Raw genomic sequence first — 25,295 nt, 5'->3', positions numbered from 1 at the left:
TTAGGTTGCTAAACTCTTTTGCGGTAAAGATAGTAACACTTCGACAAAACCTTAGTGCACATTTGTGCTTACGTTATTTGTATAGGTTTTGTTTAAGATTTATTACTGGCCTAGTTTAGAGTGCAAAAATAGAAATCCTAATTCACCCCCCTCCCTCTTAGGCGTTCACGTTCCTTTCAAGGTTGATGACAAGGGTCCGCTCAGGGATGGGCTCGAAGTCACAGAGAGTTCGCCATGCCATTCATCCGGTGATAATAGTCGCTTGAAGAGAGACCCCCTTGAAGAACTGGCAGAATGAGGCATCAAGATGGAGGACACAAACCTCCTGGTTGCCGTGGAACAAGGTCTCAATGGTGACCTAGGCCTGGCGAGTGGTGCCCTCTAGCTCGTGGACGATGTCCTGGAGCTCGACGGTTAGCGTGCTGATGAACCAGGAGAGGACCACACTATCCATATGGACCCAAGACGGAGCCAACGGGGGAACAACGTCGACACGAACATGGTCGTCGAGCGCATAGCGCTGGAGCGTGAGGAGCACTTAGTCACGTCAACAAGCGTAGTGGGTGGACATCGTATCTAGGACGACGGAGACCGAGAAGGTGTTGAGCTTTGGCGATGGTAGTGGAATCGAGCCGCTTGAGCTTGAGCTATGGTAGTGGACGTCGTATCTGGACATCAGCCGCTTGAGCTTGGAGCGTGGCGATGGTAGTGGAATCGAGCACTGAGCAGGGTGGGTCATTGGGGCACCGAAGTGGGTGCAACAACGTGACTGAGAAGGTGTTGAGCTTTGGCCATCTGAGAGGTCAAAGCGTCGACCACGGTGTGCTCGTGCTCCCAAACAAGGGACGCAACACGTTCGCGATCCTGGGCAACATCCATGGCAGCCTAGATAGTGGCAAGGGCTACCACCAAGGTGGAAGAGGGGGCTGCGACCGACAACGTATAAGGTCAAGCCGATACGAGCGACAGAACGTCGACAATTGTGGCGAAGCGGAGTGGGTCGGATGGAGCCATGAGGGCCCACACGAGGTCGAAGAGAGCAAAGCAACGTGCGAAGAAGCTGCCACTGCGCTGTTGCGAGGCGGGGAAGATAGTGGCGAAAGCGTTGGCGTCGACGAAGAGGGTGCGCAGTGCCCACCCTAGCGAGGGAAGGGGTGGCGCCGATGGTTGAGCCCGTGCTGACGAGTGCAGGTGTAGCGCTGGGGAACGCATACCATGTGATTGGTTGTTGTACGGTGGTAGCCTGGTTCGTATGTAAGGAACCAGGCTCTTTGTGCACAGGCTAGATCCGTGCATAGGCTTTTGTTTGTTTGTTTGCATTAGTGTATTCAGTACAGATATAGCTAATGTTTGGTTGTCTGCGTCAGAATGAGGAGTGCATAAATAAATCTTCAAATATTATACATCATGAGTGATTTAATTTTGTTCATAAAAATTTTAGAAACACAGATATAAAATCGGTTTGATGATTAAATCTTTTAATTAGAAGATATAATGAAAAAACAAATTTAAAATGTTTCTCGTAATCCGTGCAGCTGCATGCACAGGTCCTGCACGCGTAGGTACGCCCGTCACGAGCGTACGAGCTCAGCCTGGACGGGACCATCGTTTTGCATCTGTAGAACCTGCATTCACCCGTACGAAAACCAAACAAGTGCTACTTTAATACTCCGCGGATGCAAGTGCACCCACACATCCGAGAACCAATCACGCGGATAGGGACTGCGCCCACGCTAGCAAGGGAAGGGGCGACACCATGGGCCACGCCTACACCATGATGGTGGGAGTCAACATGGGGGTCGCTAAGGGAGGCGGTGTACTCGATGTGAAAGAAGCCCGAGGGAGGACAACTACCGATAATGGATGTGGTGACGACGACAACTATAGCAAGGAGGCTAGTGGCTGGAGAGGCATGAAAGGGGGAAGAGAGAATCTAGCTTTATAACATATTGAAAACCCTAATCCTAATCAAGATTGGGAGTGCATTAATATAACAAAGTTTGGTGGGTCGAGACCCATTACAATATAGACATTACAATAGCACGCTAACAAGAAAACACACCTAAATGGATGTAGGTATTACGCTATTCAGCAGCCTAATCTAGTATAATTCAATGCCTGTGTTCATCAAATTGGCCTATATTGAACCCACTTTCATCGACTCATTGACCTTTCTTTAAGAACTTCACCGGCTTCATTATCTGAAGTATCTACTCTGCCATCCAGCCAATCCTGTATTTGATTCTGATTATAAACAAGCATTCTGTAATCAGATTCAACAGAGAATATACCACATCTTTTACGATGTCGTGCAAAAAAAAAATCATCTTGCCGACATATATAAAGGAATATATCTTAGCATCCATATTATATAAGTACTTTTGAATCACGTCAAGTCGCCATTTCATAGATATACCATCTTCTATTAATTCACTAACACATCTGGGGGGGTTGGCCATAAAGCTCCATCCCTTGGGGTTGCTGAAGAACGTCAAGTCCATCAAGTATAGCTCTCCACATTTGTGGCGGTCTAATTCATAGGGCTACATCAAGAAAACGTAGTCCCCTAAATTTAGAATCTCTTCCCTTCCTTACTGCTCCACTAAAATTTTCGAATCATTGCATTGGTTGCTTGACATAGCCAGCCCCCTTGGTAGCCTGAAACAACTCATGGAATAAGTAGGGACTGTTTGAGCTACAGCTTCAACAAACACTTGTTTGCCCTTTTCCTATTTAAGGATGATATATAATGTTAACCTCTTTACTTTACAATGGTCCCTGTGCACCACCGAAAATTAGAATTACCCCCAGCAACTAAATAACTTAGTTCTCATTTAGGCGTCCAGATGCAGCAGCTAACACCCGTCCAATGAGACGCATCACACAGAAAAACACATCTTAGACCCTCAAGAGACATATGGTACACAACCTGCAAGCGTTAGCCCATTTCATCAATCACCAACATCACTCCAGAGATGAAAATGATAGATGGCTTACAACCTGCAAGCATTAGCCCATTTCGGCATAAAAGATGTTAGCTAGCACCAGAAGATTCCTGAGTTACTTCTGTAGCCGTATCAGCAGCAGAGCTACTGGTTTCCGCAGCCTGGTTTTGGCTGCTCTGCACCTGTGTTACTGCTGGTTGCTGTGGTTGATCTTCAGCAAGACCCAGAACCACCAAAGTAGACCTGCAAAAAATCGGAAACACGTCACAAATCCAGCACTTCATATTGGATCGATACCGCTTGCTACAGATTAGAGTGAACAAAGAGCACCTTGGAAGTGTCGACCGAATATTTGGCTGCTCGGCATGCTCAGCCAAGGGCGTCTTCAGTGTCGGGTTCTTACTCAAGGCATTCTCAAGTTGAGGAGCTGGTAACTGAAAAAACATATGCCATGTCACGGGAAAATCTTTCAAGATGATTATTAAAAAAACATATATGTAAATTAGCATAGACAGTGTAAAATAACTCGATGATAATCGAGCATAACTAACAAGAACAAATAGATCACATAAGAGATGCAGAAACATGCCAACCTGCAGCAACACACCATATGACTGAGGTTTTGTCAAGATAGCACACTTCAGAAATCCTACCCATAACTTGGGATATTTCCAAATCTACCATGGCAAGTGAGGGTCCAGTTTCAGAAATATGTAAAAAAGAACCGTGGCTAATATCTTCAATTAAAAGGCAAAAAGAATCAAGGACCTGCTTGCTCACAAGGCGTGACATGATCTCCATCACAAAATCCACCTGCGAGAAAGGCTCAACATCAGACTCCAAAGTCATATGCATCAAATCGAATCTACTAAAACTGAGAAATGATGCCTCCAAGACACTGATATATTAACAGCTTTTCGTGATTGTAAACTGCAAACACTGGATTTCTACGTGAAATCAATAGGATTCATATTAGCAAATTTGTTCTGGCAGGCTTTAATCCATGGATCCTTGCTTGTCTCAACCGTTCATGCCTTTCCATATTTCTTGGTTACATTTTTCCAGTAGAATCTGGTGCCTTCACCAAAACCAAGAGCAAGAGATAAGCATCAATGAACAATTCTTGCTTCTCGAGCATCATATGACTGTCATGTGCCCCATTAGGGCCCCATGAAATGGAGCAGCTCCAGGCCATGCTAGGGCCAGCCCCAGGCGCACTAGGCTTAAATTAATTCATTTAGAGATAAGATTAGATTGAGTTGATTCATTGATTCTAGAGATTGGTTTATTTTATGAGCCTAGTGACCCTATTTATAAAAGGATGGGATTATATCTCTTTTCGGTTAAGCAAGAAATAGATCATGAGTTACTATCTCCATCCTTATCCCTGCCGTTGTGGTGAGACCGCCGCCCATCTGCATGGAGCCATGGACACACTACTTGGGTTCAGGGTCATCTAAAGTATGCCCACGACTGTTACTAACAAGAAACCATCAACATATGCTTTCCAATGGAATGGGGATGCATGAAGGAGAACAAGGGAGTGTAGTGTACCCTACAAAGCTTTATGGTAGGTAGATCAAGTGGCAGCATGAGCCTTACTTTTCAATTACAAATCAAGGAATGCTAGGATCATGTCATCCTGGTCAATGCACCTGCGAACGTGCTGCCTGATCCCATGAGCACGAGCCACCGCTTGTCCGTGTCGGCTGCCACTACACGCCGCCGTGAGTTCACACCGTCGCGAGCTCCTGTCCCCACCAGCCTACAGAGCAGCTGAGAGGGAGAGAGACGCGAGGGAGCCTCACGCTGAAGCCGGGTTGGGTCGCGAGAGCGCCTGCGCCACCATCACATAGGTCTCGTGCGTCCAACTTCCTACGCCCTGCAGCTCAGAGATACAAGCTCTCCTCTACATGCTCTCCACTTCCATCCCATCTGTCTCCTCTTGCGATACATACCAGGAGATCGGAACTTTGCTGCTGCAGATGCCACCGGTCACGATGTGAGCTCCTGGCCGTAGACGTTGCTCATGGGCACCCCTCGCTGGTCTGCTGCAGGGATGCTCCGTAAGTGGAGAATCTCTCCGCCGCAAGGAAGCTGACCGTGGAGAGGAGCTCCTAGAAGTTGCCCACCTGCCTCGCCGCTGATGCAGGCCCAAGCCCGACATGGGTGCTGCCAAGCCGATGTCAGCCAAGGCCTCCAAACTTGCTGAGCCCAAGAATGAGGACAAAGACTGCATCGCTCAAGCCTCCATCCCTGTCAGGCTGGACTCGCCGCTGCCCGACCTCACGCATCGTCGCCGCCACTGGAAGTCTCATGTATCTTTAACCATTTCTCTCTCTTTTTTGCATGAGGAACTCATCATGAATCCTAGAAGCTGGAGCTGCTCTTTGCTGCTTGTGATAAGCTCGGTAATGAGGACAACTGGTGGACAGCGTTGGTTTTTGTGTTACCATTGTGTGCAGGTGGGTTGCCGTGGGTTAGTCGTCAGGGCTGTTTATTTGGGGGGGGGGGGGGGGGGGGGGGGGTCTGTTTATTTTTTTTCTCGAAAGCGCAGGAGAGCTGCGCATCATTATATTAAGTAGAAGGAAAAGAGGGTCCAAAATAGACCATAGTACAAAAAACCTCCCTTGAGGGGATAAAAAAACCAAAGAAAAGAAGAGAAAAAACAAAAACAAACAGTTCCTGATAAACAAAACCAACCAGGCAGCTAGGTGCCCCGGATGGTTGCAGCAAGAAAGGAGAGACCCTTAGCTCCTGCCATTTCCCACAACTGTTGTTCCTCCCTTGCCTGACAAAGAGCTGCAGAAACACTAGGTGAGATTCCATCAAAGACAATTCGATTCCGATGATTCCAAATAATCTAGGCTCCCAAGGCAATAAGGGAGTTGACACCCTTCATAATCATATCTCCAGAGCCATTGTCAATCATCTCCCACCAACCCGTAAAAGACACCGTACTAGGTGTAGGAGCCAGATTTTGTAGTCTGAAAATGCACATCAGCCGGAACCAGAATTCTCTCGCAAAAACACAAGAAACCAAAATGTGATCCAAAGTTTCAGACTCTTGTCACAAAGTGGACATTTCTCCGGATGATCAAGTCTATGTAAAGGTTTCAGACCTAGTTTTCCCTTATAAACTAGGTCAATTATATTCTTCTTAATTGAAAGGTAGAGCTCTGAGACACTATTATTCCGAACATACTGCTCTCCAGTGACATCCACACACTGTTTCCATGCCACCAAGATCCCACACCATTGGCACCAACAGCAGGTAACTCAAAGTTAAGAAACTCAGAACCCAAGGCTGATAAGACTCAACGATTAATAACATCCATTTTGGTTTCTTGTAAGAAAACAATATCAATTTTTGAGGAATCAACTGAAGTACGGACTGAATCTTGCCTAGCCGAGGAGTTTAGCCCTCTCACATTCCAGACAACAAAAAGTTCTGGATCCATTGACACAAGGATGAAGAGTGCGGCCAAAGGAGAATACATAAAAAAACTACAGCCCCAAAACCTAGAGATCTTCAGGAGGCTGCCAGCCAAACAAGGCTGCAAGGGCCTTTATATGATTTTCAGACATAGTTGTCTTCAAAAGAATAGCATATTCCTCTTGTGCCCTCTGGTCAATACCTTCATTTTCAGCAATTATGCCTACTGCCTTCATGATTTTCTTGGTAGCACGTGTGTCAAGGTCAGTAGAGTTAAATTCAACACCCACTCCAGCAACTCTGCGATTGCGTCGTGGGATCAGTCTGGTGGACAACTTGTATAAAACGACCTTCATTATCTCAGGTGTTGCTTAATGGTCTGTCTCGACAGATTATTCTTCATCGTCGTGGCCCACGGCAAGGCGATCATTTGTCTCCTTTTCTATTCATCTTGGTCATGGATACTTTGGGCTTCTTGACAAACAGGGCTGAACAGGTTGGGCTGTTGCAGCCCCTAGCCCCATATGTACTGCCGCACCGGATATCACTCTATGCCGATAATGTGGTGATCTTTCTTCGGCCGACAGTTATTGCAAGAGTATATTAGGCAACTCCTGATATGGTTGGTTTAGGATTGATTATAATCCCGGGATAACCTTGTATATTATAGGCAATCTCTCCTTCCTACATGGTATCACGAGTCTAGGTTCAAACCCTTGGTCTTCGTCTTCCGCTACCACCGCCGCTGCCCTCGGGGAGATCGGTCTCCACCAGGGACAGCGCCCGCGTAGGATGTGCCGCGGATCCATCTGATCCTCTGCGTTTGTCGTCACGTCATCAAGCACAACACCAGATCAGAACTCGCCATCAAGGCCCGTAGGCGGCCTCTGTCCACCTTCCATAGACTACCCCAACCAGATCTGGCCCATTGCACGTCGTCGTGGTGGCGGACTGGCGGTTGTGATGGGGCGGTATCCCGCCGTTTGCAACATCGCACGCTGCCATGGAGGCGGATGCGACCTCCGCTGCCAGCCGAACTACGACTGGGCAATCCTCGGGACCAGCACGTCGTGGCAAGGACGGGCCAGGTCTCGCTCCACCCCGGTTCCGCGCTGCGCTTCCGGCGGCCTGGCACCGCACCGCCCTTCGTCTTCTCCCCGCGCTAGTGGCCTCCCCCCACTAGGGTACCCCGATGATGTACCAAATATGTTGTTGTTGCATCTTTTCGTTTTTCCCCGGTCAGAGATCGGGTTTGCGTCTCCATCGCCTGTCGGCTTGCGCGTCATCGACATCGGCTTCTACAACACCGGCTCCTTCATCTTCTCCGATTGTGCCGCATGGTGTGGCTAGCGCCGTGCCAGGGGACGCCTGCATGTTGTTTCTGTGCCTCTTCACCGGCACATTGATCTTCGTCAGTTCATCGTCGCCACTACTGATCGAGAGGTTCTATCATTGACATCAACATCACCATTGTCATCCTCACCTCGCACGCTGTAGGTCTGGCCAACCGATCGCGCACGCGACCTCACCCACTCGTGACGTCTGTCGTCTGCCGCGAATTTCTTCACCGAGCACGAGGGTTGCCACTGCATCGCCTCCTCGGGCAGCGATGCGGCCTGTCAACTCTGTCGTTGCAAGGCCTCCTCGGCAGCAGTGTGGCTTGTGACCGTCCCTGTCGTTGCGTCGCCTCTTCGAGCAGCAGCGTCGTCGTTCGTCGACCCCCGCCGTTGCATCTACATCATTGTCGACTCTGTCAGTTTATGTCTCCTGCGCACGGTCTGTGAGTTGTTCGACACCTGCGAGCTATGTCGGCACACCCATCGCTGGTCTACACCACGTTCGTCTTCGAGTTCTTCGCTGACTTCAAGCACCGTTGTCGCGCTACAGTGGCATTGTCGAGGACCTTCTACCTATGTGTTGTGGCTCTCCCGTCGCGACAACTTATGGATCCTCGATGCGTCGCCACGCCTACCTCTTCGCTTTCTTCCAGCACAACCTTGTTGCCAGCGTCGCCATCTCATCCTCAACTACGCTCTGACAACCGTGAGTTGTTACGGCACTCCCGCCATACCGCACCACAACCATCGTGGAGGTCTTCTCTGCTCGTCCCTTCAGACGCTGACACTTGGTTGGGGCTTTTTACCTAGTATGTGCGGTACTGGCAACACCGACACGTGCATTCGTCTACGACGCGTTTCTAGGCGTGGCAAAACTGGAGCACGTCTTGTCCACGATGGTTTGACAACATCGTCCTCGACATCGGCTACTTCCTCGACTGTGTCGCCGTCTTCGTCTATGGCGCCCTCCTTCTGCGCCATCGTCACCTTGGCGCCTCCTAGCGCGTCGCAGGCCTTCCCGCGTGTTGCGCCTATGCCCGCGAATTGTGAGGCTTGTCTTCTTCAGCGTCCTCGACAGCTACATCGACCACAGCTACCCGACGCACGACACCTCGACAACGGCTCGACGCCCTTGCACTCGGTTATCTCGACATTATCGGCATAAAGGGCTATCATCTGCATGGGCTACTCCAGTCGCAGCATTCTCACCGGCATTCTGACTATGGGGGGATATCTCCATTGTTCTCCAGTCTGTCTGTTCGTGTTGCTAACGCTACAACTGCGGGGGGATGTTATAGTATATTAGGCAACTCCTCATATGGTTGGTTTAGGATTGATTATAACTCCGGGATAACCTTCCTTGTATCTAGGATAACCTTCCTTCTTCTTGCCCTCCAAGTCATGTGCTCCTATATATTCTCCCTAGAGGCTAAATTCAATACATCCCACATATTATACGCAATGTCTCCTTCCTACAGTTATGGATATCAATGTTACTCTAGATATTCTTCACCTCTTTAGAGAGGCTTCCAGATCACGTATGTCCAGAAGAGCAACGTGTACCCCATTAGATGTGAATACCAAGACCTAGCTATGCTGCAGGATTTGTTGCCTTGTGAGGTGGCTTTGTTTCCTTGCCGCTATCTGGGTATACCGCTAGCTATTAAAAAGCTCTCTAAAGATCATGTTCAGCCCATCATTGATAAGATTGCAAACCAACTTTCTGGATGGAAGGCTGAATTATTGACTAAAGTTGATCGGAAAGTTCATGTTAATACGTTCAGTGTTATTAAAACTACGTTTAAATGTCAAAACTCTAGTTAGAGGTTGAAACCGCGTTTTAGCGTTTTGGCGTCCTAAACTGTTTAGGGTTTAGGGTTTCATGTGTTTTAGACCATTAGCTAGTTTTAGGCACAGTCTGTTAGTTACTTTTGGGGTCCAATCCGACTCATGGAGTCATGGGTGAAGTTTTGGTATGCCACTAACCTCTCTGTTTTGGTATTTAATTTCATATTATTGAACTAAAATTATGATATATTGGTATTTTTCCTATGTTGTATAAAACTACGTTTAAACTTTGTTTAAACGTTTAAAAGTCAAAATTCCACCCATGAGTGTTTCACCGTTTTAATAACCTTGAATACATTCTCATATTGTGGATCTTCCAGCTTGGGCGTTTAAAGCTATTGATAAGATTCGTTGAGGGTTTCTTTGGAGAGGTCGAAATTACGCAAAAGGTGGACATTGCCATGTGGCTGGGGGAATGTTTGTAGGCCTCTTGAGCTGGGCAAACTTGGCATTTTCAGCATAAAAGAGCTTGATTTGTCGCTTAGAATGTGATGGCTATGGTTGGCTAAATTTGAACAAAATCGCCCTTGGGCCTCTATATCTATCCAAGTACCTAAGAAAGTGAAAGATTTTTCTCAATGGATATGCAAACTGATCTTGGTAACGGTGCTACAACGTTTTTCTGGTCTGATAGGCGGTTGTTGGGGCACAGAATTGCAGACTTGGCCCCACGGTTTTTTAAGATTATCCCTAACCAAAGGGTTAACGAGAGAACAGTGACGGATGCTTCAGATCCTCCGCTTCCACCTTGAGTATGAAGGGGGTGTTAAGGCCCATGTGGCCCATATTAGTTGTGCCTATATATTCTACCAAGTCCTAAGGACTAATTGCATTTTCTCTAATCCAAGGTTCATTGTTCTTAAGGCGTCGCCTAGGCGACGCTTAGGCGTCCAAGCGCTCGGGCAAAACTGGACGCCATGCTCGCCTTACCTGCCTAGGCGCTAAGGTGGTTGTCTGGTGCACTTGCTCATCTAGACGCCTTAAGAACACTGCCAAGGTTAGTAAGACACAATGTGAGTCATCTAATTAACTCACCAATGCAGGAAAAACACCTATTGCTTGCATGACAGTCCTCATGAATAGCAAAGGAAGAGGAATCTGTTCAACCTGTAGAGAAGTTTATTTTGATCAACTGCATATCATAAGGAATATACTATGGAAAAGAACTATGCCCAGAAATAAATACCAGTTGATTTAGTGCTTTTGCCAGAACTTGCTGGGTAAATATTGTTCTTTGCTCAAAGCAAGAAGAGCATGCATCCATAACCTATAATAAATTATATGAATGGTTCAATTGATTAAATTGGGTTCTCCTTCAGTTGTAAACCAAAACTAGAAACTAGCAGACCTTTTTGAGTGGTATTCCTTCCTTATCAGGAGCTATTACATGAATTGCAATTAAAATTTCTGATGGATCAAGTGAAGGGCCATTCCGAGGTGATCCCTGCAGTAAAAGGGATGATGTGTGATTAGTATGCAATGCTCGAAGGAAATGAATCAGTAACATAAATCTAAGTATAAGTTACTTGAAAAGTTCAAGTCCTAAAAGAGGTGACAGACTTGTTATTTAACAAGAAACTTCAGCAGGACAATAATACATTTGTAAGGTTCCATTTATCTCTCAGCCAAATGAACTCAAGTCTCAAGCTAGTGCTTTATTTTCAAACCACAATTAACGAATCATCTGAAAACTGACTCAAACAAAAACATTGCCATACCAGGACGAAGACTAACCTGCAAGATTCGGGAAATGGCACTTTGAAACTTGTCTATTGGAAGATTAACAATACTGGGGAACACAGGCAGGACCTGAAGAGCAAAGGATAATGTTTAATGCACATAACTAGTGTGTAACTAAAGGCAAATATAAGAAACAGTCCACAATAGTGCTTAAAATATATAATTATTCCAGTAAAGCCAAAAGTCAGTTCAAGGTTCATAACACTGGTCCTGAGAAAAATATCACATCCAGGCTACTGGCCTGGTACCATGGTATTTTGTCAATCAAATTGAAAGCCAAAACATTTACAATAGGGTGCCAATTTCAGTGGAATAAAAAGTGAGCAGTTTACCAGATATGTCGGGTATGTGCAGAACACAGAGCAAATAATTGGCAGTGCAATGGGCAAAGGGTGTCAGCAGAAGACTACGAAAGCATAAGACACTGTCTAGAAGCATAATAGAATAATGCTAATCACTCCCTTCCATAGAAAATAAATATAGTTTAGGACATCGACAGCCTACAAGGTAAAACTTTGATAAAAATATAGCATATAAAAACGAAGATAATTAAATATTTCTAAAATAGTTTTTATGGTGAATCTAGTAACATCTATGATCTTACATTGACGATCAATGTAATTATTTTGGCCAATGTTAAAACAAAAGTTTAACTGGCAGGAATCCTAAAATAGCATGTTTCTGAATCGGAGAGAGTGCGAAAGGGCTTCTAGCCTAGTGGTTAAAGGCTTTCGAGTAGCATCTCCAAGTCCTAGGTTTGATCCCCCCTCGAAGGCGAATTTTAAAAAATTCCCTCGTTGTGCCCCATTCGCTCTCAGGTTACGATGTCCTATGCACCACCCTCTGGTTGGGTTGTTGCAGAGTGAACGGTTGACGCCAGCCCGTTAGTGATGAGGGCCCAGGGTTCAAGGATTTTCTCGATCGGAACAATTGTTTCGGTCTCTTCTTAATATAATACCAGGAGGTGGTCTTTCCCTCCCGGCCGAGTTTTTTTTTGAATTGGAGAGATTATCGGCTATGTAGAGGGAGGTGGAGAAAACCTCATCTTTTGGTAGATGAACCAAGATTGCAAAAAGGAACTCAACATCCTGCAAAATGAAGCTTCATTTCAGAAACTGAGAATATCACAGCTAATGCTGATCTTGTAAAAAGTCAGTAATAACTTAATGGTTTCTTAAAGCAAGCAACGACCTTTGTTTTAGAATATAAGATCTTTATGGAAGAAATCAGATCTTTAGATGGAACCGCAGCATCAGTGAGGGTTTGTAAAACCTGCATGGTGCAATTTCATGGGTTATAAATATGCATTATCATCATCAACAACAAAGCTTTTAGTCTCAAGCAAGTTAGACTAGACTAGAGTTAAACCAAACAGAAATCACAAGTCAAGGTTCAAGCAAATTGATAGTTGTTTTCTATGCACTCCTATTCAAAGCTAAATCTTTGGGTATATTCCATCATTTCCGGTCTCTTTTTACTGTCACTTCCAATATCAACTTCAGCCTTCTCTTGACTCGCTTCTCATTGCTATCATGACTTAAGATCCCACTACGCACTAGTGCTTCTAGAGGTATTTGTTGAACATGTCCAACCCATCTCATTTGGTGTTGGACAAGCTTTTCTTAAATTGGTGCTACCCCTAGGCCTATCACATATATCATCGTTCCAAATTCGATCCCTTCTTGTATGGTCACAAATTCAATGCAATATACATATTTCCACAACAGTTATCTGCTAACCATGTCGTCTTTTTGTAGGCCAACATTCTACATCATACAACATAACAGATCCAATCGTCGTCCTATAAAAATTGTCCTTTAGCGTCTACGGTACCCCATTGTCACATAGAAGGCTAGATGCTTAACACCTCTTCACCCACACTGCTTTGATTCTATGGCTAACAACTAAAATCTTCATCAATATCCCTGTTTGTCTATAGCATTGATCCTGAATACCAAATGGCGTCGATTCTGGGCACTAGTTGACCTTCCAAACTAACATCTTCCTCATGTATAGTAGTGCTGAAATCACATCTCATGGCCATGTTCCGTTTCGCTTATAATCCACTGATGGATGAAAATAAGCAAGAATCCCGCCAAACGCCTAGATTATTTTCGCTTCTCGCAAAACCTATTGAACTAATAAGCAAGAATCGAATAATCACGAGAATAGTTGTGTTTCCTAGAATCTAAGTGTGGTGGGATGGGAAGAAGTGAAACCAAATAGGGCCCACACATCTCTCGCCACAATTCTATTTTTAATTTGCTCCAGTGGTTATCATGGCGTCCTGTTCATCCATGGCTAGCAGCTAACAAAATCGTCATGTTCATCCATGGCTAGCGGCTACACCTAGGGATTGAACACATTCCGAAAATTATTCAAATGCACCCCAAAATCATGGATGTACTCCTTGCCACTGGGATGTGTTTGACGTGGGGGAACTGCCAAAAGAAGACATCTTAGAACAGGGCGACAACAACAAAAAGGATAGGAGAGCAAACAACCGAGTACATGGATTCCTCTGTTACATGGTAGAATGGTTAATTCTGGAAGAAAAAACTGAAAAGATAAATAAAAAGAGTTAAAAAAAACTCTGTAAATACTATTTTAGCAAACTACTCCACTTGAAAGTACTATTATAAATAATCTAATATTAAAATAGCAAAAAACTCTGTTCTCCCATTGAACAATTTATAAAAATAATCTTGCCACCTATTTCTGATCTCATCCTCCTTCCCCAAGAGGTGTTCCATTTCATCTTTAATGCACTTCAATTGGTTTAAGTCCTTTGTCTTCCTCTCACGGACCCTAGCAATCCTATATATGTTCTCTCATTCTTTTGTACTCAAACGTTGATAAAGTTAGTTCACAAAGATACTCGTACGCCCTATTCCTTTGCCACACTTACAACTCACTTTGCGATCTTGGTTACTACTTTGTACTTCTCTACGTTGTCAACACTCCTATCATGGTACAAACGTCTATAGCATTCTTTCTTCTCCTTAATAGCCCTTTGGACTTTCTCGATCCACCACCAAATACCTTTAACTTCGCTTCTAGTCCCTTTGGATGCTCCACACACCTCTAAGGCCACCTTCCATATGCAGGTTGCCATCTTCTCCCACATGTTATTTATGTTATTTTCTTCCTTCCAAGTGCCCTCTTTGATGGCCCTTTCCTTGAAGACTTCTAATGTCTCTCCTTTCAGTTTCCACTACTTTGTTCTCGCAAACTTGGCTTGTTTATCGCTACAAGCACGCGCCTAAAAATGAAAGACCGCCACCATAAGCTTATGTTGAGAGACAACACACTCCCCAAGCTACCAGGCATCACCTTGCAATCCAAGCATGCTCATTCATCCTCTCTTCTTGTGAGGACTGGGGACAAAGTCAATCTGACTAGAGTGTTGGCCTGCTATAGGTCACTAAATAGGATTCTCTCTTCCCAAAGAAAGTGTTGCCGATCAACAGGTTAAAAGCTACAGTACTGCAAAATCCAAGACTTTCTCTCCCTTCTGATTCCTACTACCATACCCAAAACCTCCATGAACCGTCTCAAAATCTGCACTTGTTGTACCTACATGCCCATTGAGATCTTCTATGAAAGGCTTCACAATAATAGGTATAGGTCTAACCATGCCATCTAAGGCTTCCCAGGTCTCTTAGCACTCCCATTGTGGCCTACCTGGGAAGGCATACGCGCTAATTACGTTCAAGACCAAATCACCGACAACAAGCTTAACTAAGATAACCTTATCTCCTTGACTTCTCACATCCACCACATCGGTTTTGAGACTCTTATCAGTCAAAATTCCTACTCCAATTCTATTTGCATCTCTGTGCAAAGCTTGAAGATGGTATTGTCCACCTCTTTCACCTTCTGACCCTTCCATTTAGTCTCTTGGACGCATAAGATATTATTATTTACACATAAATATGCATCAAATGCAAGAATACAATCTTATATAAAACATAAAACCTCTTTTGAATGCATCTATCAGTAGATTTGACCAAGAGAACATGTCTTAAAAAGCAAACGAAAGTCAAAATCACAGCTTGCACCTGCATGAGGAGGTCCCGGCAGTCAGCTGGTGGATCTGAGATGATTCCAAGAAGATCAGAGGAGGAGCCTATAGTGCGTATCAGAATTGGTACTTGTTGATGAACTGCCTGGAAGAAATACAGTTATAAGATATACCTAGGTTTGCCGATAGAACAGCAAGAAAAAGAATATCTGAGGTACTTGTATGGAAAGAATGATAGGCTTTAAGGACCTGCTTGGCAGCTTGCGGTAGATTACCATATATTGCAAATACATGTCTGAGAAGGGAATGTTTCTGGTAAGAAACATTTATTTTGTTGTTAGCAAATATCATATAACTAGACTAGAATAGATGCAGATCAGTAACTACTGACCTTGGTGCACAATGCAAAGTATAGAGACATCAGAGTCTGCATGCCTGTTACTGAAGCTGTTAAGTTTTCTAAACCAATATCCTTCAGAAAATGCAAGTACACCCAATCAGAAAAAGAATATCAGCATAAGACCATCTGAAAGAAGTGAGAGCATGAGACGAACTTTGTGTGCTTCAGGTGTAGCCATTTCAGTAGTTACACAATCACCAGATGGAGTCATTTCCAGCACTGAATTAAGTTTTTCATTTGCAAAATCTTCAATCTTTTTGGAAATGCTTGTCATAGGAAATAACTTATTTGCCACCTGTTGTTATCAGATAGCAAACGAAGTGAGCAAACCAAGTAAGTGAACAATTCAAAGAAGCAGGCAGGACTTGTAATTACCAAACGTATTGCCTTCATGCGGACCTCCTCTAGATGATGAGTTGAACTCTGCATGAAATATTTTACCCAGTAACATAAAAAAACAGCATAAAGGTTATACTCCAATCAGGATTCAGGAAAGACGTGGATTCTTAAAAATAATAAACTTCACATGATTACAAGTGTCTAAAGTTTTATCCATTAACAATTGCATGTCAATTGTTCAGAGATTGGCCCAACTCAAACATGTTGGATTGCTTCAAACCATAATTCAGCATGTAATAATTTATTGAATAATTGTAAAACAAGTTAAAATTGGAACTCATGTTAAACTGTCTCTGATTTATGCTCTACCCCAATTGAGAACTCAAAATAGACCACTCCAAGTCATGACTGGCATTATTGCAGACACTTATTTGAAAATTTGCTACCAAGCACTCAAAAATCAAAATTATATGAATTATGAAAAGACACATACAAGTATACACGCGCGCACACACGTGTGTGTATACCTAAACGCTATTCAACACCCAAGGTGATGATCCCTATGGTCCATCACTTGGATCAAAAGGTCTAATCGGACTAGCCCACTAGGGAACCAACCGGACCAGGGGACCAACCACACCAGCCGACCAGGAGTTAAAACAGGCAAGTGCGCTTAACGGGGCTGATCCGCCCACCACCTATAGCGTGCAACAACAAATATTCAGCCATTCAAGGTTTACTTCAGCCATTCATTGTTTTTAAAATTTTACAAGGAAGAAACATTCAACAATTCAAGGTTTACTTCAGCCATTCAGAAATAAACATTCAACAATTCAAGGTGAGTTGAGGACGTGAGGAGGCAGCAGCGGATGTTTACAAGGAAGAAACATTCAGCAATTCAAGGGTTACTGCAGCCATCCAGGAATAAACATTCAGCAATGCAAGGTGGTGAGTCGAGGACGGGCGGCGGTGGCGGCGGATGAGTGGATGCGCGACGGTGAGGAATTGCGGACATTAGGTTAGACTAGATCAGAGCAGAGTTGACTAATTGTAGACGGGTAGCGGTGGCTCCAACAGCAGCCAAGCAGAGGGATTAATGGAGAGCGAGGTGTGTCCGAGCGGGACGCGTGAGCGACGGCGCGCGGGGAATCGGTTGGATGGGCTGACGTGCAAGGGCGATTCAGCGGATTTGATTGGGTAGGCTGGTTCGGGTGATGAATAATGTCCCCAATTCCCCATGTATGTGTGTGTGTGTGTGTGTGTGTGTGACAACAGATAAGCACCTGCAAAGCAATCTCCAGACATCTGTCCCGATTTGAAGGTCTTAGCATGATAAGGTTCCAGACAGCACTGAGACCTTGAGTTACCCTATCACCACTCTGAATATCCTTGTCCTGCCTCTCATTACTTCCAGGAGAACATAAACTTTCAAGCAGTTTCAGCACACCTTCTGGTAAGTATGGTATCTCACAAAGCAATTTGCCAAGTGACTTATCTGAAGCTGGAAACATGTCTCGAAGATTTTCAGCCTATGCAAAATAAAATGTACTGTCATGACGCAAGAGAAATATTATTTGTACAAATACATCAAATTTAAGTGTACATACTATGTTTAGAAGAAAGGATTCGTAAACTGATGTAGCAGTTCTAGATGAAAGGAAATCGTGATCCTGCTCTGCCTCATGATATAGCCGGTTCAGGATGCATATAGTCAACTCGTGCCCCTGCTTAAGGAAGAATTGAGTCAGAAATCTCTGAAGAAGCAAGCAGAGTGGAACTCCTCAAAGTAGGCAGGACTAAATTCCTTTAACAGAGTCACCTACATATCCTAATGTACAACTATGCAACATATATACAAACTGTACCAAAAGTAAGCTGTTTGGTTTGCTGCCTAACTTGCCACAGTTTGCCACAACCAAGGTTAGGCAAGTTTGACCAAGTTAGGCATGTGTTTGGTTTGAAGCCACAGTTGTGGCAAGATTTTTCTCCTGCTACGTAGATCTCACTCGTCAATGACTGGTAAAAGTGTAGCAAGATTCCCTTAGGCGTGGCAAACTGTGGCGCGGAATTTGAGCGCCTAACTTTAGGCACCTTAGGCAAGTGTGGCATAAAATTGTGTGGCAATTTTTGGCACCATAGGTATAGAACCAAACAGCCCCCTAAATTCCTTGAGCAGAGTCACCTACACATCCTAATTTACAGCTATGCAACATGTATACAAACTATACAGAATGGAATAAAAATAACTGCTAGAGAAATTAATAATATGACATTGTGCATTGGTACCTCATTATTCGCATAATCAGAGAGAATGTGCTTTTGAAGAATCACCCAAGGATCAAATTCCAGAGGAAACTGCAACAAGTAGCATAATTTAAAGAGAGGTCAGTTAAAAAACAACAACGTAAAGAAATCCTGATTGCATAAATATAAGATGATTAGACAATACATGAGGAGGATAAGGAACCAGAAATGTAAGCATTGTGATAACTAATACATGTTTCTGAGAGGAGTTATGGTTTGTAGAAAATCACTAACAAAGTTCAAGCCAACAGTAAAAAAGTATTAACTCTACCAGAGGAAATAACAAAACCTTAGGTAGTACCTCAACACCCAGGTGAGCAAGCAACGGAAGGCGAGCAATTGAACCACCAGATGCTTCTTTCTTATCACTCTCAAGAATCCGCACAAACGCCTCTTTTTGAAGGAGATCTTTGGCCTCATCACTGAGATCAATATTATTGACAACCAACTTTGGAAGAACATATTGTGAACTAAGGGATGAAAGCTGTGAGTGGTTTGCTTCCAATGTAGAAGAGCTTGGGCTGCGAGTTTCTGACGATTGTGCCAAACTAAATCCAACTGAGAAATTATCAGCAGGAAATGGACCGGCAAAAGTGCTAGCATGCTCTTGGGTTCCCTGGGGCTCTGTTGAGGCATGGGAAGCTTCTGATGATTCTGGAATATCAATCGAACTATTGCCACCTGCACTGGTTACTTTGGCCTCTGTTGTTTCTATACATAATGGAACTGTTGGACTGTTACTGTTCTCTTCGATAGGTAGATTTACTGAGCTAGGAACAGGTGAATTAGCAGGAAGTATCATTCTGTCATCTGCAACTGACGACACCAGCGCAGGTTCTTTAGCTGGAGACACTTCATCTTGATCAATTTGGTTCGCTCCCTGAAATGTAAAATATCAACAAACAAAACCGAAGAGAATCTAACGAATCAAAAGATGACAGCTAAAGAAACAAACCTTCAGCAGAATCCCCAGCAGAGAGGAGAAACTTGAAAGTGGAAGTCCATCTCCAGAGCTCGTAGAAGGAAGCTGCTGTTGGTCAACTTCAGGACGAGAGATTGGGAGATGTTGCATGTTAACCATTACCACCTCCGCTAGTAAGTCACTAGCGATACTGTATGAAAGGATTTGCAGTGATCCAGCTGCTCTGTCACCTTGTGCAGCTAGTGCAGCAAACATACCAATTAATTGATACACAGCTTCTGAATTCCCAGTTCTTATAGAGCTGGGCTGGCTAGATGAGATATCAACAGACATCGACTCAAAATTTGTCTTGTTTGCCTCTTCACTATGTTCATTAGCATCAATTGATTGCCTGGCTCTTTTAGTGGAGTGGACATCATCCTCTGTCACATGATTCATGTCTTCAGCCAGACTACGCTTGTTACTACCGTCAGTGCTTCTCTCCTATCAAGGAAACATAACCATCCTGAAACAATTATGAGAGAGGGAGAAAGCAAGCTTGGAGGAACAGGTATATACCATCAGAGGCCACGATTCTTCCCTGTTTGAAGTGTCCCCGAAATTCTTAGCAGCATTTGCTGCATCTTCTATTGAACCCCCTTGGTTGATAATATTTTGAGCTTCCAATAGGCGTGCTCGCCACTGAAAATACAATAAAGGCCTCGAATTAGTAACGAATGTACCTCAACCAAATATACAGGATACATACACATTCTCAAACAAATGGAGCTCAAATACTAAATATTTATACCACACACATACTCATGAATAAACGAAACCAATGGAAGCATACAATACTTAGCTACCAATTCAGAATATGGACTAAGTGTAAGTGGTGCTGATTGGTTGCATGCATACATCAGTGCAACATATTTTTGTTGAGGATGATGAGATATTAAATGGCTCGCTTCCACCAAGGAGTTTCAATTATTTCTGAACATTGTTCAAGCTATACCAGTAAAACAAGGAAAACACAAACTCATTGTTCCGGCAGGCTAACCCACACTCAGAAAACAAATCAACACCAAACTGGCTAAAGTTCAATAATAACAAGATAAGAAAGAAAACTCCTAATTAGACTGTCTAGAACATAGCATAGCCTCCCGTAGATACTAAATCTGTTAACTCCACTTGTTGCATACATTGAAATAAGAGCAAAGGGAGTAGGGACACATCTTGACTGTACCAGTCAATACAAAATTGTATATTAATCGTCAAATCTTAAAGAAATACCGGCTCAGCACTTGAATGTGTGCATTTCAGGCATGCAGAGAAGGCACTCTTCAAGGCATGGAATGCGCCCGGGACTCTCAATTTAATAATAGAACTTGCTGGATCCAAGGAAAGTAAAACTGGCAATATGCGTCCATAAAATGAAGGCCTTCTTTGGGCAATAGCTGAGAGACTGGAAACAGTTTATGTTAGAAGAAAGAAATAACACAGTAAGAAGGGGGAAGAAAAAGAAGAAAACTCATGATACATAAAGATCAAAATAGCATGCAATACTTCAACATACTAACTGAATAGATGACACAGCATCCACAGAAAACTTAATTGCTCCATAGCTGGTACAAACTGTAATGTACAAAAAGATAATAGAACAAAAGTGAAATAAGAGGCAAACCTAGTAACGAAGACAATGATCATGGAAGTACTGAGTGACTTTACTTTAGGAGACTTGAGCTGCTCTAGCAACAATCCAAGACTCTGGCTGGCTTCCATGGCCAGATCCCCAACATTAAGCAAAGGGTGACCTCCTCGTAACCAAGCTACATTGAATGCCATATCTGCAAACGTTTTACAGATGCCTAAATCAACATGCACCCAAAAGTTCCTAAACATGGAAAATAGGGTCCACTTCCATATGAAAGGAAATATAAGCCATACCTTCTGTTGTTTCAGTTGGCGGATCAGATGGGACATCAGGATCTGGTGTGTACATAAGAACTGTTTTTTCAACAAACTTAATAGCCAGTAACCTGACACCTTCATTGCCGGTGGCCTGACATTCAGATTCCACATGAGACAACTGGAGGCCGAGAAGATAGGGTTATTTGTTACAAAAAGAAAGGAGGGGCTCGCCTGAAATGCCATGTGCGAGACACCTGATTTGAACTTGAGCAGCCATTCCCATGATGATTTAAGTGCATCATCAATCCCTCCATTGGAGAATAAACCCTGGATCCGAAACCAGCAAATTGAGACAGATGTTTGCACAGGAAGGCAACTCAAAATGGAAATGCTGGAAATTGAATTACCTGGATAGCTAGCTTTTGGAGTACTTTGGCAAACAAGTTGGTTCCTGTCTTAACAGCTTGCCTGACGACTGCAGGCGTCTCATCATTCAGAAGGTGCAGCAAACAAGGGATCATATCAGGTAGATACCTCATGTGTTTTGACCCAAGCTCACCGATGATCCTACGCCATGAGAATTTTTGCAGAGTAAAAAAGAAAACATGAGCAAATAAATACTACTGTAACAGAGCATTTTTAATCGTGCTCACGTATAGGTTTGACCTAATTCCGCCTGCAGTCAGCACGTTGAACGAGCAAACTCATTTGCGATACAGGGAGCTATACTAGTAGTCATTATGTTCAATGACTCCATCACAAGCCGAATACATCGGAAGTGAAACTATGGGTAATTTAAGCTAGAAACGAAGCCGAATGGCGAAAGTGGATGAACTCACTCGGCAACAAGCTTGCGCACGGGGCTGGCCTCATCGGTGTGGAGGTCGGCGATGCGCGCGACGCGGTTGGGGAGCGGCACCCTGCGGAGGTCGCGCAGGTGGTGGAGGCGCGCGGCGATGTCATGGGGCGGCGGAGGGGGGTTCCGGGCGGCCAGCATCGGGCCCGCCCTCTTCTGCTGGCTGTGTTGCTGCTGGGGCTAAAGTTGATGAGAAGGAAACCCTAATAACCTCTCCCGGGTCCCGGCGCTGAGCGAGCAGGACTGCAGGAGCAGCGAGAAAGGCAACCGCGGCGCCCCGCCGCCCCGCCTCGCCGCTGCCTCACCCGCCGTGCGCTGCCGCGACCCGACCAAATCGAACTGAAGCTGCGTGAAGCGGCTGTTGGGCTCTGTTGTTGGATGGGCTTTCGGGCACTCAGATTGGGCTGTAGTTTAGAGAGTCCCAGCGACCTGTAGCCTCCTCTCTCCGTCGACCTCGCTCTCGCCTCGCCGCCTCCGACCCGCAGCAGCGCCTCCATTGCTCTCTCTCACGAGTCCCGGCGTTCCAGTGGGGGGCATTCATGGCGGGGCAGTCCGACCCGCACCTCTCCATCTTCTCGCCCTCCGAGGTAACCAACCCCATCCCTTCCACAATCACAGGCAGGGACTAGACTATCTTCGTCAAAGGGAATGTTTGGACCTGTCCTGTCTGTGCTGCAGGTGGAGTTCGTGGCTGAGGATGAGATTGTCGAAATCGTCCCCAACATCCGCATGGACGCCCTCAACATGATCTGCGTGCGTCTGCCGCCGCCACCCATTTCCATCTCTTTCAACTCCCCATCCCCCACCTGTTCTTACATCTCACGCTGCTGCTGCTGCCGCCGCCGCCGCCGTGCAGGGGGATTTCGGGCCCTTCTTCCCCCAGATTCCCACCAAGGTGCCTCTCTGGCTCGCTGTCGCGCTCAAGAAGCGTAGCAAGTGCACCATCCGCACCCCGGACTGGATGACTGTTGGTCAGTGCTTCCTTGTTGCTTGTTCCCCCTTTATTCCTGCTCAAGCATACACAGCCATAACCATCTGTTGCTTGCTTTTGTTCCTACTAGACCGCTTGACACAGGTATTGGAAGCGGAAAGAGAGTCGCCACGAGAATTCCAGCCATTACCATTCCACTATATTGAAATTTCTAAGCTTCTGTTTGATCAGTGAGCACCCATATCTACTCCATCACCCTGTTTCTTCGATTTCAGCACATCTTCTTACCTAAACCTGACCCGCTCTCGTTTGTTTTCTGCAGTGCTCGTGATGACATCTCAGATGCATACCTGGTGATTGTTTAATCAATCTTGGTGCAGATTTGTTAGTTGTGTCTAGTAAGCCCTAATCAATAACCACCACCACAACAATAACAACAAAGCCTTTTAGTCCCAAACAAGTTGGGGTAAGCTAGAGTTGAAACCCAACATAAATAACAAGTCAAGTTCAGGCACATCTAGAGCTGTTTTACATGCACATGGAATGAACAAAATTAAGTTTTAAGCACTGAAAGTCACTTATTGATGCACCAAATAACAGAAAATGAACCAATTAGTACCGTTTGGTAATGTAAACGGCGACCTCATTCGTATTGAAAAAACAATATATGCTTACTCCTATTTTTGATTGTGACACAGGTAAGATCTCTAATTGAGGACATCAGAGATGTCAGATTTCACAAGGTTGAGACTGGATTAGAGACGATATCTGGACGCACCCATGCCGTAAAGGTAACAAGTGTCGCTTTATCAAAACTATTATGCTTCGTTTGGATGTCGATATTGGAGGGTGTGGAATTGAATTGGGTTCAGTTACAAATCAGCCATGGTATTGAAATGAGTTGTAATTCTAATTTTATTGTTTGGATGTCACTGAATCGGAGTTTGGAATTGTGGTCCAATTCCACTTAATACAGAGGAGTGATGCTCTGTAATGGGACATGGGGTTTCTAGTTATAGTCCAATCCCAGGGAATTGGGTCTCTGATTCAAAATCTCAATTCTATGCGCAGCCAAACAATATAATTCTGGAAAGCTGATTCCAATTCCTAATTCCGTGCTCCAATATCTACATCCAAATGGGGTGTTACTGAATTGGATTTAGTTACCACTTTCCCTGTATTTTATCTGTGTTTCTATACTAGCTTAACGTCTTGATTCGTACCTTATCCACCTTGTTTGCGTTCTCGCAGCTCAAAAATCTCTCTGCAATGGAAGTGAACATTGTCCGCCCTTTCATGGTGAGAACTTTGCAGGCATTCTATAAGCACGATAGTGCACAGATGATTCAGCAAGCAGATAATATAGGGAGCAGAGCAACACTGGTTACAGACCGTGGCCCGAGAGTAAGCTTCCCTTGTAGTTATGGTTTCAACTTGCTTGCGGATTCTAGGAGGTTGTTGTCCCCATCAAAATGTGAATCTAAGATGTTGCGCACAAAATAGTTGCATGTCAGAAAATTGGTACATATATAATTCTATTATGATTGGTTGGTGACCCGGTACAATTTATAATAGCTTAATACATTGCACTGTATGGGCCAGAAAGAAGACTTGGTACTTCATTTTATATTTCCATGCATTATTTATCTTGTCACAATATTCTCACTTTATCATCAAGCGGCAATGCATGGTTTGTCAGGAAAAGCTCCATGTCTCCAGCTTGATGTTTTTTTTCTTTTGTTTTACTTTTGCAGAGAGATCTAAGGCGCAGGTAGTCCACTTGTATTCTGCCAAAAAAAATGTATATCTGAGGACAGCAGCAAGTGGTTGCTTTCTTGCAATAATACCAGCTAAGTATGTGCTAATGAGTCCTGAGATGTATCAGATAGTAAAGCAATGGTGGATCATAGTTTGTCTACTTTTATAGAGGGAACTGGCATTGCTCTTCCCCGCTTTGAAATTGTACTGCTTTATTCCTACTGATGTTATATGCAAGTGTGTGTGTGTGGCTCATTGATCTCTCCAGTAGCCTCTGATCAATTGAATGTTATATGCTAAGCTAATGGTGGTGTAGTTTCGGGTCAGTTTGGTATCGCCTGTGTCGCTCACATCTCAAACTCTGAACCAGATCGGTCACCAAGTAGAGAAGGGGACATATCTAGTGTACATAGAAGACTGATTCACATATTAAATCATCACCACTTATTTTAGATCTAACATCTCTAGTTGATTATTCAATTTATAAATAACACTTTCCACCACTGTACACCACCACGTTAAAGGGTGTCCTTAGTAAAATGTACCAAACAACTAGAGACGTTAG

At 44.3% G+C, this 25,295-nt stretch overlaps 2 protein-coding genes across 7 annotated transcripts; one reads left to right on the top strand and one right to left on the bottom strand.

The window, feature by feature from the left end:
* Positions 1-1,922: 1,922 nt before the first annotated feature.
* Positions 1,923-22,602, bottom strand: LOC103633605 (symplekin). 4 transcript variants are annotated; one of them, XM_008655315.2, is made up of 28 exons: positions 22,025-22,602; positions 21,593-21,752; positions 21,417-21,512; positions 21,222-21,336; positions 20,959-21,121; positions 20,568-20,739; positions 19,854-19,976; positions 19,329-19,778; positions 18,675-19,253; positions 18,356-18,424; positions 17,677-17,793; positions 17,353-17,598; positions 16,106-16,153; positions 15,885-16,025; positions 15,722-15,802; positions 15,580-15,642; positions 15,368-15,475; positions 12,498-12,578; positions 12,347-12,394; positions 11,301-11,375; positions 10,915-11,010; positions 10,753-10,833; positions 10,602-10,673; positions 3,714-3,758; positions 3,539-3,622; positions 3,276-3,379; positions 3,001-3,188; positions 1,923-2,244 (listed from the first exon to the last, which is right to left on the bottom strand). In XM_008655315.2, exons 1-27 carry the CDS (start codon positions 22,180-22,182, stop codon positions 3,035-3,037), a joined length of 3,729 nt encoding a protein of 1,242 aa, XP_008653537.1. In that variant the 5' UTR covers positions 22,183-22,602; the 3' UTR covers positions 1,923-2,244; positions 3,001-3,034. The 4 variants fall into 4 exon arrangements, with proteins under 4 accessions (XP_008653537.1, XP_008653539.1, XP_008653538.1 ...); XM_008655317.4 differs by having other exon boundaries at positions 1,926-2,232; positions 22,025-22,464; XM_008655316.4 differs by having other exon boundaries at positions 1,948-2,929; positions 22,025-22,426.
* LOC100280623 (uncharacterized) lies at positions 22,224-24,997 on the top strand. Of its 3 annotated transcripts, none has more exons than XM_020540488.3 (8): positions 22,224-22,628; positions 22,687-22,794; positions 22,898-23,012; positions 23,103-23,202; positions 23,295-23,325; positions 23,671-23,763; positions 24,224-24,376; positions 24,727-24,997. In XM_020540488.3, the coding sequence occupies exons 1-8, from the start codon at positions 22,581-22,583 to the stop codon at positions 24,745-24,747; spliced, it is 669 nt and encodes a 222-aa protein (XP_020396077.1). In that variant the 5' UTR covers positions 22,224-22,580; the 3' UTR covers positions 24,748-24,997.
* The last annotated feature ends 298 nt before the right edge of the window (positions 24,998-25,295 follow it).

Source organism: Zea mays, chromosome 7 (assembly GCF_902167145.1).
Source record: "Zea mays cultivar B73 chromosome 7, Zm-B73-REFERENCE-NAM-5.0, whole genome shotgun sequence".
NCBI classification, from domain to species: domain Eukaryota; kingdom Viridiplantae; phylum Streptophyta; class Magnoliopsida; order Poales; family Poaceae; genus Zea; species Zea mays.
This window is presented reverse-complemented; position numbering and strand designations above follow the sequence as displayed.